The sequence below is a fragment of the Chroicocephalus ridibundus genome, chromosome 8 (genome assembly GCF_963924245.1).
Source record: "Chroicocephalus ridibundus chromosome 8, bChrRid1.1, whole genome shotgun sequence".
Classification (NCBI taxonomy): Eukaryota; Metazoa; Chordata; class Aves; order Charadriiformes; family Laridae; genus Chroicocephalus; species Chroicocephalus ridibundus.
In genome coordinates, this window is record NC_086291.1 from 10356604 (window position 1) to 10375182 (window position 18579).

General features: G+C 49.3%; 1 protein-coding gene across 1 annotated transcript; it reads left to right on the forward strand.

The window, feature by feature from the left end:
- The first annotated feature begins 7889 nt into the window (after positions 1 to 7889).
- Positions 7890 to 17579, forward strand: TMEM275 (transmembrane protein 275). Its single transcript, XM_063345074.1, has 2 exons — positions 7890 to 8249; positions 13239 to 17579. Exon 2 carries the CDS (start codon positions 13330 to 13332, stop codon positions 13876 to 13878), a length of 549 nt encoding a protein of 182 aa, XP_063201144.1. The 5' UTR covers positions 7890 to 8249; positions 13239 to 13329; the 3' UTR covers positions 13879 to 17579.
- Positions 17580 to 18579: the final 1000 nt, after the last annotated feature.

Genomic DNA, 18579 nt, shown 5'->3' on the forward strand with positions numbered 1-18579 from the left:
GGATCCCATCGGTCTGTGAATGGTGTGGTGAAATAGCAAGCTCTGTTCTGTGCCAGTTGCCTAAAAGAAAAGATTGGGTTGTCTTGAGGGCAAACACTGGTGACTGCTCTTGGCAGGAGGTGAAACTTGTTTGACTTGGGGTTCTTCTCCTCTATCTTCAGCTACTGTAAATAAAACCCTGCAAAGGTTATATGACCACGCTACTGCTTCCTTCTGAAGATCTTATTCCAAAGCCTGCTGAATTAATTGTGTATGAGCTGCCATAGTTCTCATGGCACATAATTACCATGGGATTTTTTTTTTTCCCTCCTCCGGATCCTGCTATTGAAGGCAAAAAGATGTCTGTCACATGCAGCTGTTCTCAAACTTGTGCGAAGCAGTAGCTCCTGCAACCATGGGTGCTCCTGAGTAGCACCCATACGGACCAGCGAGTAGTTACAGGGTCTGGTGTGGGGTACATGCGTGTCTGTGTCCGCTATAGGCGAGCGCAGCGCCTCTGGTCTATGCTGCCTGAGAGCTGAATTCATCTGGACAGCAGGTACTTTGAGGGAAGGTAGAACCTGTTCCCTTCGTTTGGTGATGACACTGGGAGGGTGGTGTAGGAACTGAGCGGCAGAAAGATTAAGTGTATTGGGAGAGAGGCTTTGCGGCAGAGCTAATGAGTTGGAGTCAAGTGTTTCAACCAGATGCTTCCCCAGGCTCTATGTAAAATAAAACTTGTGCAGGCACAACGATGCTAGGCAATGTTTGACGTGATGACCTTATAATCACTTCATTTAAGGATGTGATTAATGATCTGCGCTTTGCCATGTTATAACTTGATATCCCACGTGGAGGCCGCAGACATCTGCTCTCTACCAGAGGGTAAATATTCACAAGGCAGCATCCTACAGACCTTGTTCACAGCTCATTGAAGTCGCTGCAACAACTTTCAGGAAGTTATGTGGGATCTGGCTAAACCACAGAAGGATCCAAATAGTCTGTTTTTTGTGCACCCTGCAGTTGAAAATATAGGATACCCATTGAAAACATTTCCAGACCTTCACGTAAGGACAAATAAGGACTCCCAGTTCTGATCTTTAATTTTCACTTAAGTCTTGCTTATTTTGCTGATCTGAAGAGTTAAGGGCTCACCTCGTGAAGTGTTCTACTGTTGTACTGCAGATTGAGCCACGAGGGGCCCAAGAGTTTTTGCAAGTCACAAAAACTGTCAAGAGATCTCACCTGTGTCCAAGGTGTTAGATATTTTGAAGGGATGTGAACTATATCCCCCTGACATTGTTTTTCAGCACTGCCTGTATTTCCAGGTCTTAATCATCCTTGTAGACTGTGTGTTGCCATGTAAAGCCTCAGACCTTGGGTGAAGACTGTTGGGTGAGAAACAAGAGCGTCAGCGCCCTAAGCAGTGACAGGCTGATCAAGGACATGTCTCCTCTTCAGACAGAAACACCATCTGTTGATGATGTTGAGTCTGACATGCCTCAAAGCTAGATTTTCCAGGAATCCAAAGTGGCTAATGTGATTTATGCTGATGGTAATTAGTATCTCTTGTGGTCTGGCATGCTACCGGTTGACCATCAGGTGGATACAACAGGCACAAATTAAGTCTCTTCTTGCTGGCTCACAAAGTAACATCGGATTTGTTCCAAAGGGGTTTTGGTCTCCATGTCCAGGGACAGGCTGAATGTGGACACCATTGAAAAAGGTGAAATTATCAAGATGTGGAAAGATATAATCCAACGTTTTACCCATAAGTAACCAGCCTAGCCTGCCTCCACTGGGAAATAGATTTTGATGGTCTAAATCACCATATGGGTGCTTTTCCCCATGAGGATGAGTGAACATATTTGCACCTGAGGCACCCGAGAGCATGCTTGCAATCAGCCTCTGATATTGCCCATGGCTCAACTGGGAGGCAGTACCTTGCTCAAGGAGATACTTGGGTGGCTGGATGGACAGGAAGAAATTGTGGGCAGGCCAACGGACCACTTGGTGGATTTAGTTCCCAAGGCTGAACTGATGTGGTAGGTTACGCATTATCAAAAGATGGCATGGACGGCTGTCCTCTTTCTTGTGCTTTGGGCTCAGCTACCAGAGCTGGGTTTACACAGGACATGACATTTCGTTATTGTTTCCTTTCAGATTCCATCATTTCTAGTTTTCTTCATGATCAAAATCCCAGTTCACCACTGCTGGTTTGTGACGCCACCTAAATCCCATTCTCAGAACCATCCTTAAATTCACCTAAGACGTACTCCCAACAGAAGTGCATAAATGCTCTTGGAAGGGCAGTTCCTTGTTCACGTGATGTTTCATGTATGAGGCCTGACTCTGTTCCCACGCACATCATTCATTGGGTTTTGTGGTGTTACCTCTGCTTTACCTGGTGAAGGTACTGACCATAGAAGGCACGTACTTACCTTCAGGCTTGTGAGTAGTCCCACGGAAGTCAATAGGCCAATACCTAGAAATAGCTCATATTCCAGTGCTCTGCTGGGTCAGGACTTCACTATCATGACTGCTGCCCCATCAAGGCTGTTAATTACCTTGGCAGCTCAGAAGTATTTGTGTATTCTTCCTGGAGAAGAAGATAAGAAAAAATATTATAATATGTAACATACAATGTATGAAGTATAATATATAATGCGCACTCTGATTTCAGCTTATGAGGAGCCAACAGCCCTTTAACTAAAACCTCTACCAGCACTTCTTTTAAAGAAGATGTAACACTGAGATCTCTGATAAACTGCATTTGAAATCATGAGGTAGAGCTGCTGATGGGCACACTATGTGTTTTTTGTCTCTTTCAGATCTACCATCCTTTGGTCTGATCTGGCCAGCAGAGAGGACCACAACGTGACAGAGGAGAATGGACTGGGTATTTGCCTCCTGGGTGAACAAAGCCACATAACTTCAGGCCTGCTTTTCCAGCGAAGCTGCTTGCTAATTAGTTTGCTGGTGGGGACCTTTGAGAATTAAACACCGGACACATAATCCTCCCTGCAAGGTAATTAAAAATATTTGCCCCTTGCTGGTAACTGACCTGCTGATTTCCTCCTGTTTGAGAAAGCTTCATAAAAAATTACTGTACTGTTTGTGTAACAAGACAGCCACTTGCACAGATGTTTCCTGTCTGCTAACTTTCTTCATCTCAGTATTTTCTGAGGGTGTCATAGGAAGGAGAAACTTGTTTGAAAAGCTGGAAGCCCTTTTTTGTTGTTTGCATGAAAAAATGATCTCTAGATTATTTAAAAAACCCCAACAAACCACAAAGGTTGTATGGAAGTAGATCATCTGATCAGAGGGTAGAGGCAAAGATTCAGTGATGCTGGATGTCAGGCAGATGGTACCCCGTTGACTGCGTAGCTGAGATCCCCGTTCTGTCCAGGGCCCAAATCCCAAGCAGCATGGCATGAAGACAACTCATTATACCTTTCTCTAGTCTATCTCCCAGCAGTGTCCTGTTCTGATTTCAGCTTCCTCAAGACTGTGTGTGGGAGCCTCCGCATAAGCGGATCATGCAGGAGAGGTTGGGTCCGTGTCAGGTCACAGCTCTTTGAATGGAGGGGCTCGGTGGGTTCAGCTGGGCTGAGTGCTCTACAGGCCTATGGTGAGAAGCTGCCAGCACCCTGAGGAGATGCAACCTGGTGAGGAAATACAGCTATTCTGCCTACAGTCTTCAGCTAAAAATGGTTAATTGGGCGTTAATTGACCCCTGCTCTGAAGAGGTTTGTTGTATGGCACAAGCAGGCATGGGGATGGGAGCATCTGCTAATGAATCTGGGAACAGCTGGCCCAGATGCTTTAGGTCATGAAGACGGTGCTGTGCATGATGAGAAAGCTCCCGGGAAGAGCAGAGCAAAAGCAGGAGCTATCCTGGCTGAGATGCAGTGAGTACATTGGATATCGCAGTTGTCCTGAGGGAGACGGGGCATGAAGTGTGGCTGCCAAGTCCCTCTGATCAGAAAAGCTAGCTTTGGTCTACGTTCAGAAACGACAAAAACTTCATCCCTGGACATGAGAATGGTCATCTGGGACCAGGTAAAAAAAACCTACCTTACCTCTTGTTCTGCCTCCACAGCTGTCGTTAGCAGACGCTTAGATTGTGAGGACCGTGGCAAAGCTAGAGCCAACTTTACCCCTCAGGCCGTTCCCAGTGACCAGAAACGCGGGGACATTGTGAGCCAGAAGGTGCAGCTGATCTGTTGTGTTTGACAGGTCCAGTTGCGTCCATGTTCTGGGACCGAGCACATTACTACTGTTGTTCTCCGCGGCAGAGTCCTGTGATTTTAATTACACGCTGTACAAGGAGGTGTCTCCTTTGTGGGTTTAAATCTCCGGCACAGTAATTTCACAGCTGCCTCTAGGAATGACAAATACTAATTTCTTTTTTACCTCCTTCTTTCTGTACTTGGTGTTACAGACAGGTAAACATTGCTGCAGAAATGGGCTTTGCCCTCTTCCGAATTGCCAGAACCAGCACAGAGCCGTGAGACAGAGCCGGATCCTGCTCTAGTGCAAACTTTCGGGCAGATGTAGTGGCATTTAGAATTGGTTTGGAGCAAGAGCAGATTCAGTCTGGCGTTTCCTTCCCTTAAGAGGCAATTAAAATGTAAATGCACCGAGAGCTGCCGGTTCTGGAGACCTCGTGGAAATCTGCAAGGGGACGTTTCTGCAGTGACCTTTGTCTAATGATCTTATTGGACCATAAACTTCGAGGCGTTCTCTGTCTCCCACACGCTCCTTGTGTGATGGGTACGGTTCAGTGGGCAGCATCACGGGCTGCTGCTTTTTGGTCTTGTCGTGCTGAGGAGTTGGGCTGTTGCCATGCTGCTCTTCTCCTAAGCATGGACGCTGCTCACGCTCCTTCACTGCAGTGTTAGTCGTAACCAAAATCCTTTGAAACCTCTAAGAAAGCATGGATCACCCATACCCTTCCCACCTTTTTTCAATTATTCTTGCAGAAATAAACCCCACCAAACCAGCGTGATATCTAAGGGCTTCCTATGTGGTAGTCACCATCCTGACTTGCTTCATACTGGGACATGGTGACATGGAAGCCTAGTCTTTGCGGGTGCAAAAGTGCTTGAGCTAGATTTCTTAGTAATATCTAAACCAGAGTTGGGAACTCACCATAGCAAAAGGCAGGCAGGCAATTTTGCCTCTCATTCAGAAATTTCTGACTTGAGATAATTTCTGAATTCAGCAGAAGCTGGGAACAAACAACTTCTCCCAGAGGAATATCAGCTCTAGGCAGCTGAGGGTTGGGATTTGCCTCTAAAGAAGGCAGGGCTTCCCGGTTCCTGGCAAGTTTGAAATTAGGAGCCATCAGTTTGGCAAAACCCCCTTGGCTCATCATATATTCATAGAATCATAGAATTGTTGAGGTTGGAAGGGACCTTTAAGATCATCGAGTCCAACCTTTAGCCTACCCTGACAAGAGCCACTTCTAAACCATGTCCCTAAGTGCCTCATCTACCCTTTTTTTAAACACCTCCAGGGATGGTGAATCCACCACCTCCCTGGGCAGCCTATTCCAATGTTTAATAACCCTTTCAGTGAAAAAATGTTTCCTAATATCCAATCTAAACCTCCCCTGACGTAACTTGAACCCGTTTCCCCTCGTCCTATCACTTGTCACCAGGGAGAAGAGGTCAGCCCCCATCTCTCTACAACCTCCTTTCAGGTAGTTGTAGAGGGTGATAAGGTCTCCCCTCAGTCTCCTCTTCTCCAGGCTAAACAACCCCAGAATGCTCATGAGCTATCAAAGTTCTGCAAGGCAATGACTCTGCTCTGATTTATACCAGTGGGAAATCTAGCCTTTAGTTTTAGTTCTTGAATTCGCAGTTGTTTTAATCACATGAATGCAATCTGCCGGGCTGTCAGGGCCACATATGCGAAAACCAGAATTGTTGCTTCAGTGGAGCCCTAAATAGGTAATGTTTCAGTAAAGCCTTTTTATTGGGTTTATGGGCCATTAAGCGGAAAGTGTGATGGAGAGTCATGCAACAACCAACCTGAAGCGGGTGCAGCTTCTTCATCACTGCCTTGTGCAATTAGGGAACAGCCCACAGGTCATTCGGTATTAATTGGGCCCCTTTGGAGCTTGAGCACCTTATGAATGCTATTATACAACATGATAGCAGGGGACTCGAATGACCTCGGTGGTCTCTTTCCCTCCGACAGCCACTGCTCCTAAATAAACGTGGCTTATAGGGCTGTTTCCATTGAGCCACACTGAGAATGAGTTCAGCCACTCCGGTTTCTACCCAGCAACAGTCAGCAAACACTAAACACCAGTTCTGCCACATGTGGAACTGTCTCCCTCAGCTGTGCCACATGGAGATTTTCTCCAGAAAATCTTCCATCGTGAGGTTTCCCATCACTTTTCTGGTAGGGATGAGTACACTGAGTCATTTTGAACCTCATGTTACAGGGCAAGGGAATCCCTAGAGGAGACGCTGCATCCCTGGAAAGGTCTGAAATGAGATTTCCCAGTTATTTCTTTCTAGATGCCCAGGCAGTCAGCATATCTGATCGGCACTGCTTTCCTGATACCCTCCTGCCCTCTTGTTCAAGCTGTGCAGTGTGCCATTAGCATTACCCGTGCTAAGGAGAAAAGAGAGTTGTCTTCCCCAGCAGGGGATGGACTCCTTTCTGCAAAGCTTGGTTTTGCCTGAATTTCTAGGATGACCTGTAAGGTGACATGCAGCTTAATGCAATAGAGGATGCTGCTGTATTAAGAATACTCAGGCTGGAGAAGTGCCTGGAGAATAGAGAGAAGTAGGTGTTCATTCCTCTTCAGCAATTTCTGTCTTTGACCTTTGTTTTTTTCACCATCTCTATGTTAACTTTTCTCCTCTCTCTCTCGAGATCATGAAAGCAATCATTGAAAAAAGAGGGGAGCATGATTCATGTTCAATCAGCTCCAGCCCGATTTGTACAGAATTCTCCTGCAATAAGCTGGAGAAATGCCTCTGCTCAGTTGTCACCGGCAGCATCCAGGCTGGTTACAGCAGTGTGGGCACGGAGAGCCGTGGAGTGTGTGTGAGTGTCAGCATGCCTTAAGCTGTGGAAGGGTTACCTATACTCCATCCAGTGCAATAACTTGCAGTTTGCCATTTCCTGTGGTCACCAACTCTACAAACAGACAGAGATTGGCTTCTTGATATGGGAGCTAAAACCTTGGCTGTGCTTGCAACAGGGTCTAGCATCAGGCATGTTTTTAGAGCAAGTACTTTTAAGAGTACCTGAGATCTGATTGCCACGTTAAAACATTAGTTTTGCATCTGAGGATGGTTTTTGTTTTGGTTTGGTTTTTTTGGGATTTTCCAGCTCCCACACTCTGAACGTTTCCACCTCTGGGAGGTCCTGTCTCAGCACCCCTCACTGCCGGCCGCCCAGCGAGGAGCCACTCCTGCATCCCTCCAGCGTCAAGGCACCCGGACACCAGTTGTATTTTTTTATTTTTTAATATTTTTTTTATTTTTTAATATTTTTTTTATTCGTAACCCGCGTTTCAAACCTCTTGCGTTTAAAGAGCTCCCTGCCTCTCTGCAGCAAGCGGAGAGCCTGCATCCTATTCCTTGGCATTTGGCGGTGGTTTTCCCCTCCGGGCTCTTTGTTCCCCACCCCGGCGGCTCCGGAGCGGGGCTGGGGCTGCCCCTCGGCGGAGACCCGCTGCGGGATTTTTCCTCTCCCCTGGGGAAAAAGGGGCTGTTCTGCTCCGGCCACCTCTGTCAGCTGAAGGGGGCGGGAGCTGCAGCCTTGAAGTAGAAAAGGAAGAAGAAACGGAAGGCGCGGGGGGAGAGTGAGAGCCCGCCGGACAGCGGGGGAGGCGGCGGGGCTGAGCCCTGCTGGGGACCGCAGGCTGCAGGAGGAGGAGGAGGAGGCGGAGGAGGCGGCAGGAGAGGATGCGGCGGGGCAGCGATGCTGCGTCTGAGCCCCCTTCTGCCTGAGGAGAAGGACATCATCCTCGGAGGGGAAGGAGGAAAGTGGGGAGAAGGCGGCCAAGCTCGCACGGAGCCCGCCGAGCTCTCCCGGCGGCTGCCCGCGGCTCGCCTGGCACCCCAGCAAAGTTTCCCGAGCTCGGTGAAGAGAGGCGAGGAGGATGTGAGAGCCTTCTGCTCCTAGCACACAGCTGGGCTTCCAGCCCCGGCCCTGCTGGGACTAGCCATGGCTTTGTCATCCCCGACTGAAGGGTGAAGGGGAGACCCGGCACACCCGCGCTCTCCATCGCTCCAGCCCAGGTAAGTGTCCTCCCCTCCCAGCCACCGAGGCTCTCCCTGACCCTGCCGGAGAGTTTCCCAGCACTTTGCCCCGGCAAAAAGTCTTGTGCTTCTCCTGACAGCTAAAGGGTGCGTGTGTGCATGTGTGTTTGTGAGTCTGTCTGTGTGCAGGGGGTGGTTATAGCTGTCTGACTGCAATTTCTCTTTGCTGATCACTGTCATTATTTCGCTGTGCCATCACACCTCTAGGAAGGAGGCTCATCTGGGGTCTGTCAAATATTTTGGCTGTGCTGCTGAGATGAGACTGTGTGGAAGGATGACAGCTCGATCCCCCTCACTACAACTAAGAGGAAGCGTGCTTAGCTGTGCATGTTGCTGGTGCTGCTGGTATGGCTTTAAATGATGCTCCTAAAATGCTGGCTGAATATGTCAGTGCACCCTTCGAGCTCTAGGAACTCCCAGAGCTATGAATGAAAGTCTCTCTTTGTCCCCTTGAGATTATAGGGAGGGATGGATATTCCTCTGGAAGGAATCACTATAGCCTCTGGATTGCCACCCCTCTAGCTTGGATATGCAGCTTTTTTTTTGTGTAGCAGTGCTCGGCAGTAATGCATTTCAAGCTGAAATGTTGTTTGGAAAAGAAACCTAGGCTCTAACTGATAAGAAAAGAACCCGTTTCACACAGAGAGCCCAAAGAGAACTTTTTCCACTCCTGACGGAAAGGAGGTTGGTCATTTTGGATGGGATAATTTATCTGGAAAGTTATCATTTTTGAACGCATTAACTTGGCTGAAGTGGAATGTAAAAGCTGCCAGAAAGCCTCAGGCGTGACAGCAGTGGGAGCTCCCCCACATCAGTGAGTTCTTGTGACTGCAAAGGGGATGGAGAGGGACCCTTCTCCCCATAGCATCAGCCTGTGCTCTAGGAGATGACAGGAGAACAAAGATGCTTCTGTTGTATATGGCAATCAGCATAAAGATGGACTTTGTGTTGTTGCAGGGTCTTGTCAGGTAGAGGATGGTGTAAGGCATTCTGTGGCTTTGCTTTGTTTTTTTGCTTTATCTTCCACTGCTCTGCTGGCTTTCTCATCCCCACTTCATCTGGTTTTCCAACAGGAATCCCCTGTGTAGAATCCCTGATGTTTCATAGGGAGATCAAGACAAGAGTCAAGGGTGATCCACTTTCTAAATGTTCCCAGTGCAAACACACTCCCTTCTATGTACTGTTGGCTACCTTGTGGTGCGTGTGCAGGTCATGTCCTAGCACTATGATGGTGCTGTCTTCCAAGGTCTTCTGTCCACAAGCTGATGGGAGAGGTCCTCGCTCCAGACAGGGTTCCCTTTAGATTCTCTGATGACTCCAGTGCTTTCTGCTGGGAAAGGTCTATTACCCCATGTAGGTTCTCCAAGCAAAAAGGATGGGAAAGAAGTTTTGTCTTGGACATAGCATGGCCAGAACCTTTATGGTGCAGCAGTAGAAAGGGTGTGACAAGCCCCAGAATTCCTCACACAGTTTAAATGAGATCTCAACCCTGGCTCTATATTTGACCACTCCCACTAGCTCTGTCCCATAGTTCTGGGTATATCTCCATGTTCATCAAGTGAATGAGGCAGATGTGGCTCCCTATGCTCCTATGCTTTTCTTTGATGCCATCTCAACAGGTTTGGTGGCTTGCTCCCTCAGTCATCCCCAGGTGCTTTTATTCCCCACTTGATGGCATGCAACACAAACCCTTGGATTCATGTTGTTACAGCTTCACTCTTCGGGCAGTGTCATGGCCCCTGTGTTAGACCTGGCCCTTTGAACTGACAGACGCGTATTTTACAGTCGCAGGTGTATCTGAGGAGGTCCCGGACCCTGGGTTTTGTCACACTGCCTACTCTAGTCTCTGACTTTTTGTGCAAGCTGATACTGATGCATACCCAGACACCCAACCCAACGGGCCTCCTAGGGTGATGACTCCTGGCAAGCTACTCATCACTGCTTTAGCCACAGCGGTTTATTTGCAAATTTCCTTTCTTCCCTCTTCACTTGCCAGGAGGCAGGTAGCTGCCGTTGCCTGCCCAGTCCCTTGGCACAACCTGGGAACCGTCTGCCTGTCCTAGGGTGGCCCAAGGAGCAGCCAGTGCCTCCTCCAGTCAAGCTGCAGGGTGAGAGGTCTCCGTCCTTATGTGCCACATCCCTATTTCCATACTGTAGATCTGGTTTCCTCTCCTTCTGGGAAGTGGCCATGAATGCCTGGGAAGCTGATGGTGATTGTACCCACCTTGAGCCCAGATGGATCATTCTTGCAAGTCCTTTATCCTTCCAAAGTGGATCTGTGGTTCTTTCTTACCTGCTGGGGCAAGCTGTCCTTGGATGGGCTGCCCTGATTTATCATTGCCAATGGTACCCGAACAAGCCCTCTTGTCCCCCTCCTCCCCTGTTACAGCCTGGGGAGGTCCAGTGAGGATTTTACCCAAGCTTAACCCCCTTCATTCACAGAGCCGTAACGGTGAGCAATAATTGCCAGGCAGAGAAAATGAGCTGCCGGGAACCATGCTGGGTGATACAGCTGCAGCCTTGAAAGCAGCCAGCAACCAGCACGGTCTCTTTGGATTGACTACAGGTGACCGCTGACAGATGTGATGGGCAACAGGTTGAAGCTCCTCTGGAAAATCTCAGTGGGAGCGTGACCTCTGGTCTCTGCCTTGCCTAGAAGCAGAGGCAGCCAGGTTGTTTTTGCATCCCGCCGGAGCCCAGCAGCTGCGAGAGCTGCACGGCTCTCCCAGGAGAGGGAATTCTTGCAGGGTGGAAGCAGGTGAGTGCTGAGGAGTCGGGAGCGATAAACCTGGCGGAGTGAATCTCTGATATGATTTAGCCACAAAGAGCCGCGTGGCTCCCTGCCGAGCACTTTGCAGTGGGAAGGTACAGGGTAAATCAAGGGAAGAGCTATGCTGGGGTATCTACAGCCTCTGTGCACCAAAGATTCAGACCGGTATCTGTAAGAGAGAACAGCGTGTGTGTGCATGTCATTAACCAGAAGATGTCTTGCTGCTGGTCCAGGGCTGGTGAAGGAGGCAGAATCAGGGCTCCAGCTCACATCAGTGTGCCAGGCTTCCCAGGCGGAACACTGCTGGAGAAACGTGGATAGATGTTAGCCCAGCTAATGAAGAAAAGGCCCTTTCTCATCTTGCGTGCTCTCAGTTCTCCTGAAACATCTTTGCCTGCAGAGAGACTCCTCCCCAGTGAGGCATCCCCAGATGAGGAAGGATTTAGTCCTTCCACGTGCCTGTCCCTGTCAGCTCCAGCTGATGTCTCACTGAATAACAACTTCACTGAAAGTTCACTGCTGCACTTCGTTCGGGTCTAAACACAAGCCCAAGCTAAGGAAATGAGATATGACACCGGATGGAGAAGCAGAGAGCTTTGCCTCAGCTGGAGGTGCAGGAGAATTTTATAACCTAGGAAACATGTTGAAAATGCCCGGCTGATCCCACCGGCATGTTTCAGGGTGATGGGTGATTGTTTTTTTTTTTTTTAATTTAGTGTCTGCAGAGTGTTAATAGCACAACAGTGATTGTTGGCTCTTGCAGTAGAAACCTGTGTGGTATCAGTTTTCCCCGGCAACCCTTTTGAAAGTGATCTGACAGCAGAGGAGGGAGGCAGCCAGGGAGCCAGGCAGGGGAGTAGGAGAGAGCAGACCGCTATTGTTTGCAGTCTGGCTGGGAAGAGAAAAGCTCTCCTGCCTGTAAAATCAAAGGCATCACCAGCAAACTGCTGGCAAATTGGCTTCTGGCAATTTGGCTTCCCAGCAAAGTATAGCGAACACAAAGCCAGCTCTTATCACGTCCAATAGTCTCCTTCATGGAGAAGCTGCTGCTGTCAGTCAGGGCTATGTGTTCCTGCCTTGGGTCCTAGGCAGATCCCCAGGCTCTTTTCCAGCTTCATCATCTCAGTTTCCATGTGCTTCCATCCAGGAGCCAGTGTTGCTTGTGCACGAACTGTGTAGAAGTTTGGTTTTACGTTTGCTGAGGCAAACAAGCTTCCCTGCCCCCTTCTGTGGGAACTCCTGTGATCACACCAAACGTGGTGTGAGGCATGGTAGAAAGCATGGTCCAGCAAGCTAAACACCTACACTTGCTCCATTTCGTCATAGACTTCTGTGACCGATGACAAGTCACTTAGCGTCTGTGGATGGAGTTTGTCTCACTGAGCATCTAACAGTTAGCTGCTCAAGTCATCTCCAAGGTTCCCTCTGTAGTCAGCCCAGACCCCCTCATTGTGGACATCTTTTTGGGACGTTCTGGATCATCTTCTGTGACTTTTCATCATCTTCACTGACTAGAAAGGCAACCTGGATGATTAGTTTCAATTACTGGACAACTGAGATGTGGAGCAGAGAGTCCCACTTTCTGTTACCATTTACCCGTCCAAGAGTAGATTGCACTCACATTGCAGTGAGGGATGCTCAGAGCAGTACTGGAGTCTGTTGTTATTTTGGGCAGGTGTTGTGTGGGTGATGACAAACACCGTGAGACCAGCTACTGCCCAAGTGGGCAGCAGGACATATTGCCTGTCCTGAAGAGCCTGTATTTTAAGGAAAGAGTGGATGGAGTAGAGGGAGCATCAAGAGATGTATGCGGCAAGTCTCAAACCCGTGTGAGAAACATCCGAGCTCATGATGTGGGTCTGTCTGTCCAGCCATACTGCTGCAATGCTGCACCGTTACTCAGAATCCAGGTAGAGCCAAGCGTAGACTCTGGGCCATCGCATGCTCGGATTCACTTGAGCGTCTTCCATTGGGATGGCAAAGGGCATTGAGCACGCTGGGCTAAGTGCTCCAGGCTGAGGTTGACTGCATGTGACCATCATGGACAGGGAGAGCCCAGACTTGAGAGCAGTCTTGGATTTGTACTTAGTTGTTGGTACCAGCAAACCCAGAGAAGATGCTGTTCACCGTGAATGGTGGTGGAAAAGGGCCTTTGGTTCATTGCTCTAATAGTTGCATGCTTTTCTGTTCCTCTACAGAGATTTCAAGGCAGCAGGAGACCAGAGCTAGCCTTCTCAACGCAGCGTACACCCTGTGAGGACTGAAGTGACCTCTGAGACTCATCTCAACATGTTCAGTGAAAAGAGCAGCGGCTCTTTGTCCCAGAAACCCATTCAGAAAAAGACACGACCTCAGGGCCTCCCCTCCCCTGCTCTCTGCTGCGCTTGTGGACTCTGCATCATGCTAGCAGGGATCAACATCACTTTAGTGGGAGCATTTGCCTTTGGGACCTTCCTCCCCATGAACAACCCTCCCATCATCATCGGACCCATCTTGCTGGTGGTGGCCTTCACATTCTTCGGTGCCTGCTGCATCTGCAGCCGCAGGCCCCCAGCTCACGGGGCCAGGAAATCCAAACCAGGTTCCAACATTGGGCTCATCAAACCTGGCAACACAGCCTTTGAAATTGAAACTAGTGAGCACACGGTGCAGGATACCACCGCCGTTCAGCTGAGCCCCACAAATTCCCCCATCTCCTCGAAAAAGTCCACACCGGTTCACGAGAACGCGAAGACTTGCAAGCTCTTCACCATGGAAGGCAACGGGCCGGTGGCCAAGTACACCACAGGAGGAGAAGCGATACAGCTCAACTTGCCCAGGGACCTGGCCGCATCCTAAAGCCAGGCAGAGCTTTTGTTAGCAGCCAGCCAGACGCTGCAATGGGTGGGCTGGAAATCCATGGGTGTGGGGAAGGTGCTTGTGGAAAGCCAGCAGACAGCCAGGTCTCTCTGAATCAATTTAAGGGAGGTGGATGCAATAGCAGAAATATTCTGGATTTTTGCTGAGGGGAACATGCCCATTACGTGGCTTTAAAAAGAAAATTGATAATGATGTTGCTGTGAAAGGATGACTCTTAAGTTCCTGGGAATACACCGGCTTTTTTGGGGAGCAAATAGGAAGAGGGGAATGAATTAATTTGTCTAGCATAACGTGGAAACATGTTGGCTGGAAGGAGGGGCTACATGGGGCTGACAAATGACAGCTCTTTCTTCTCAGAAGTGAAGCAATTCTTGAACGTAAAAGAAGCAGGAATGCAGTAAATTACAGCTCGCTGCCACTCAGTCACAAGAAGATCTCAGCATTTTAAGTGCCAAGCTTTTTGGCAGCAGGGACAAAGCTATGTGTTCGCTAATGAAAAAGTAGTGTGAAATAATCTCCTCTCCCTTGAAAATCCTTGCCCCATCTTGGGTTCACTTGCGTGACTTTACCACCCATTCTAAGAGACAATGAATCACAAGGATTGCAATTAGCACTGGTATTTTCCTCTTGTTTTAATCAGGATGGGCTATAGCTGTGCAGCTCAGAGCAGTACGTACCTTGGAAGGTCAGCCAGGCTGAATCCTTGGGGACAAGCTCTTGGAGTAACCAGAGATTGGCAGGAGCCTGCAAATGGAATCCTTGGGCAATGATTATGTACTGAGTGCTAGGCAGCTTCCTTTCCATCTTTTTTGTGGAAGGCTGCCCTGGGACACACATCAGCTTGGGACAAGGAGTAAATAACTGTATGGGCTTCAGTATAGCTGTGCTGGAAGACGGTGACTATCTCTTTCCCTGAAGTGGCTGCGAGATCCATTACACAATCAGGAGCGAGTGGATCCCCTTGCTGCAGGAAACTGGCTGCTCAATGTGCTCGCGGGCTTGCAAAGCAATGGGAAGAGTTTGCGGAAGAGAATTTATGAAGAGCTGTTCAACATAAAGACACCACCTCTGCCTCGGAAAGCCCCTGGCCTGATGGATTATTGCTGCAAAGGCTTTGTGTTCCCTGGGTAACCCCAGCTGGGAAGACAGTGCTGTGCTAACGGGCCTTTGCTCTGACTCCTGTAGGGGCTGTTCACACGTTTTATGAGACATGGGACCAGTGTGGGGAAGGACAGCTGTGCTAGGCAAGACCAGTACGTGGGGAGGCAGCACCGGGGGAGTGGATTTTGAGTAGGAACGGCTGCATAGGTTCTCTGTTTATGGAAATCCTATATTACAAATGGGACTTTTGTGACTTTGAGTGACTAGGAAATTATATGGACACAAGAGTGACCATACCAACACATTCCAAAGGCCCAGCTAGCCCAGCGTCCTGTTTCTGAGAAGGCCAAGAGCAAGGTCTGGAGAAGACAGGGCAAAAGCAGGATGTTGCTTGTCCAAAATGCTCTCCCAGCCTCCGATGAGCTATGGGTTAGGAGCTTCCTGAGCTGGAAGTGGTGCCTGTGTTTAGTAGCCCTGAATGGATTTCTTCTTCATTAAATAATCCAGTTGCGCCTTGAATGTCTGTCAGCTTTCATTGTTTGTGATCCTGCAGCAGACAGTTGTAGACTTTAATGAGAGGCCATAAAGTTCTCTGTCCTTGGCTTATTTTCATCCTGCACCCTACTAATTCCCTTTGATGCCCCAAGTTTCCAGGATTAGAAGGGCCAGCAAACAGTCCATACCCTGCCACACCCCTCAGCTTTTCTGGGGCCTTTGTCATGTTTCATAGAATAGTTCATAGTTCAAGTTTCCTTCAGTTATCTCTTTCCTACGGCACTTCGCATCCCTTGTAGCCAGAGGGAGGTAACACTTCCCATTCAGCCCAGCATCAGTGGTTTGCTAGGCTGAGGACAACACAGCCCTGAGGCGTTAGCCAGCAGAAATGGATGTATGGAGGGGCAGGAGGGCTGAAAGGGAGATGCTGGAGGAGAGGCAGGTGTTGTGACACGGCCAAGGCTCTCCTTGGCCAACAGCAGACCTCTGCGTGGCCAGGCTGTGAGAACCGTACGGCTGGTGTGCTGGGTTAAGTGATGGCACATAGGATCATGGGGGAGCTGGAGAGAAGAGCCGCGGTGCTCTGCAGGCCGTGCATGAGGTGTCCTGGTTGCCCTGGGAAGCCGCTGTGCAGCTGATGGCCCCTTCATGAGCTCAGCTAGGAGGAGCCTGAATTCCATTCCTTGATGAGAGGTAACCAAACTGTCTTAATGTAGGTCCAGTGTGGGTTCTCCTTGATTGGTCCAACACTTTTGCTGCCTTGAACAGCTTCTTCTACATCAAGGAATCACATCTGTGATTTTAGGAGGGCTGGTCTACTGGCTAGGAGGGGCAGAAGCAGGCTCAGGAGAAGGGCGTTTGTGTGGTTCAAGTCTTTTGTACAGCCTCCAGGTCCTGGGCAAATCATTTAATGCGCTAGTGCTCAGCTCCCTGCCTGTGCAGGAGGGAAAACACCTGCTCCCAACTCCGCTTAAAGCTGCGTTAAAGATGGACACATTGCCGAGCAGCACGGTTGGTATTAGCACACCTGAGTCTGGAGGTTTGCTTGAAGGTGGATGAGTCTGTATGGTCTGATCTCTGCATGATCCCCCCTAGAGCTCATTTTCATGGATGAGCTCTGCTTCCAGCACTGGCTGCCCTTCAGCACACAGGAACTGCTGTACTGAACAAAAGGCTCCCATGATTTTTGCCTGCCGGTGATTGCTGTAGCAATTAAACAGAATAGCTTGCTGAGGTAGGTTTGATTCCCAGGTTGCTGGCTCACCAGCCTTTTGGAATAGCGCACAACAGGCTGGAAGTCCTTTAGAGGTATCGCCCATGTGAACATGGTTACCATGGCACTTTTCTTTGAGCACTTGGAGCCAAAAAAGTAGAAAAATCAAACGGTAACCATACAACTCCATCTACTCACTGAAGGGTTGAAAACCAAGTCTGGTATGTGCATACTGGAATCACTCCTTACCGCAGCTGCACCGTGAAATGCTGCCAGTGATGGATAATGTAATGGCAGATCCCATACCAGTCGGAGGCAAAGGCCCCTTGGGCAGGAACGGGGGCAGAAGCAGGACTTTGAGGGCCAGCTAGGAGCTCAGTGTGGTTCACACTTGCCTTGTGGCATCACAGCCAGTACCATACAGGGAACCCCAACGCAGCCCTGGGACCTGGAGCAGCCAGTGTCGCTCTGGGAGTTGACACCCTTGGGACACAAGAGATGATGATCAGCAGAGACGGCACCGGGGCAAGCAGAGGTGTAGGACCAGTGAGATGCTGATCCCCTGGTGTGGTGGGTCTGTATGCCAAGCCGTGACCCCAACCACCTGCCTGCACAGCAAGGTGGGCATGGGAATATCTGCTGCCTTCCGAAGCATGAATGCCCTGCTTTTGCCTTTTTCTGTCTTTCAGGATTTACGTGTCTGTCTGTCTGTCTCTCTGCCTCCGTGATCGGCCGTGACTAATGTTGTTGTGAATCTTGCACCTCCTTGTGTAGCAGGAGACAGGGAGAGTTTCTTGTGCTCCAAGTCAAAGTTTCTGATGTGAGTCTTTTTTAAAGTTACTATTTCCATGTGTGCAATGCGGAACTTGGAAAAGACAGACCCATTAAAATAATTGCACTCAGTGAGCATTTGGCCTGCCTTCTCTTTCACTCCCCCAACCACCTTCTCCCTTACCCCGGGATGGGGTGTGCCCCAGGGCTGTCTGCATTCATTTTGCCCCGTGCTCCTCACTCTCCTGCTTGATTTTCTAGCTCACGTAACTAGCTGCAAGGAAAAAGCATCCCTCAGAGTTCATGTTGCCTCTTGAACGCCGCTGCTCCTTGAAGCCCTGGCTGCCTAAACACTAGTTCCACCGCAGACTCCCACTGTCGTTGCTTTGGCGAACACAGGAATAACCTGATGTAGCCTTTTTTTTTTCTGCATGTGTGCGTTAAACCCCCAGCTGTGTACCTGAACAGCCCAGATGTGAATTGTGGGCCTCCAGCTTATTAGGGATGTGGGACGAGTAGGTTTGTGGGCTGGGGTGGATAAGGACTGTGGGATGTTCTGAATCCAGCCTCTCCAGTGATGGAGGATGGGGCTGGATTATTTTAGCTGATCCTCCCCAGTCCTGGGTACAGATGATATTTAATTTATGGGGTGGGGAAGGGGTGGAAGCTGTATCTGTGTGCGTTTGTGTGTCTCTAGGATTGGTGCCATCACTTTTCCGTGCTCCTTCTGGGCTTAGCCCAACGAGGTCTCTTGGAGATGAGTCAAGGAGGGATAGCACAGTGAGAATAAAGAGGATTTGAGAGCCTTGCAAATTCACCTCGTCAAAGGGCTTCTCTCCCATGTGCAGCCAAGTGATTTGAGGCGAGAGGAAATCTCTCTGTTCCAGGCAGGCTGGCTGGTTAAAGGCCTGGGAAATGAGCTGGCTAAGAAGGCTCCGCTGACAATGTGTGTGAAATGAAAACCTGCTCCCTTCAGAAAGGATTTTTTTGGCCGTTAGGGAGAACTCCCTGGAAGGGTTTTTCTTTTTTTAAAAGTGGCACCAGAGAGAAAAGCACAGAGGAGGGTTTGCTGAGCATCCACTGCTGCCCTCCTGGACTTG

What these genes read in the sequence shown, in the direction of transcription:
- TMEM275 (XM_063345074.1), top strand. Translation starts at nt 13,330, where the DNA reads ATGTTCAGTGAAAAGAGCAGCGGCTCTTTGTCCCAGAAACCCATTCAG.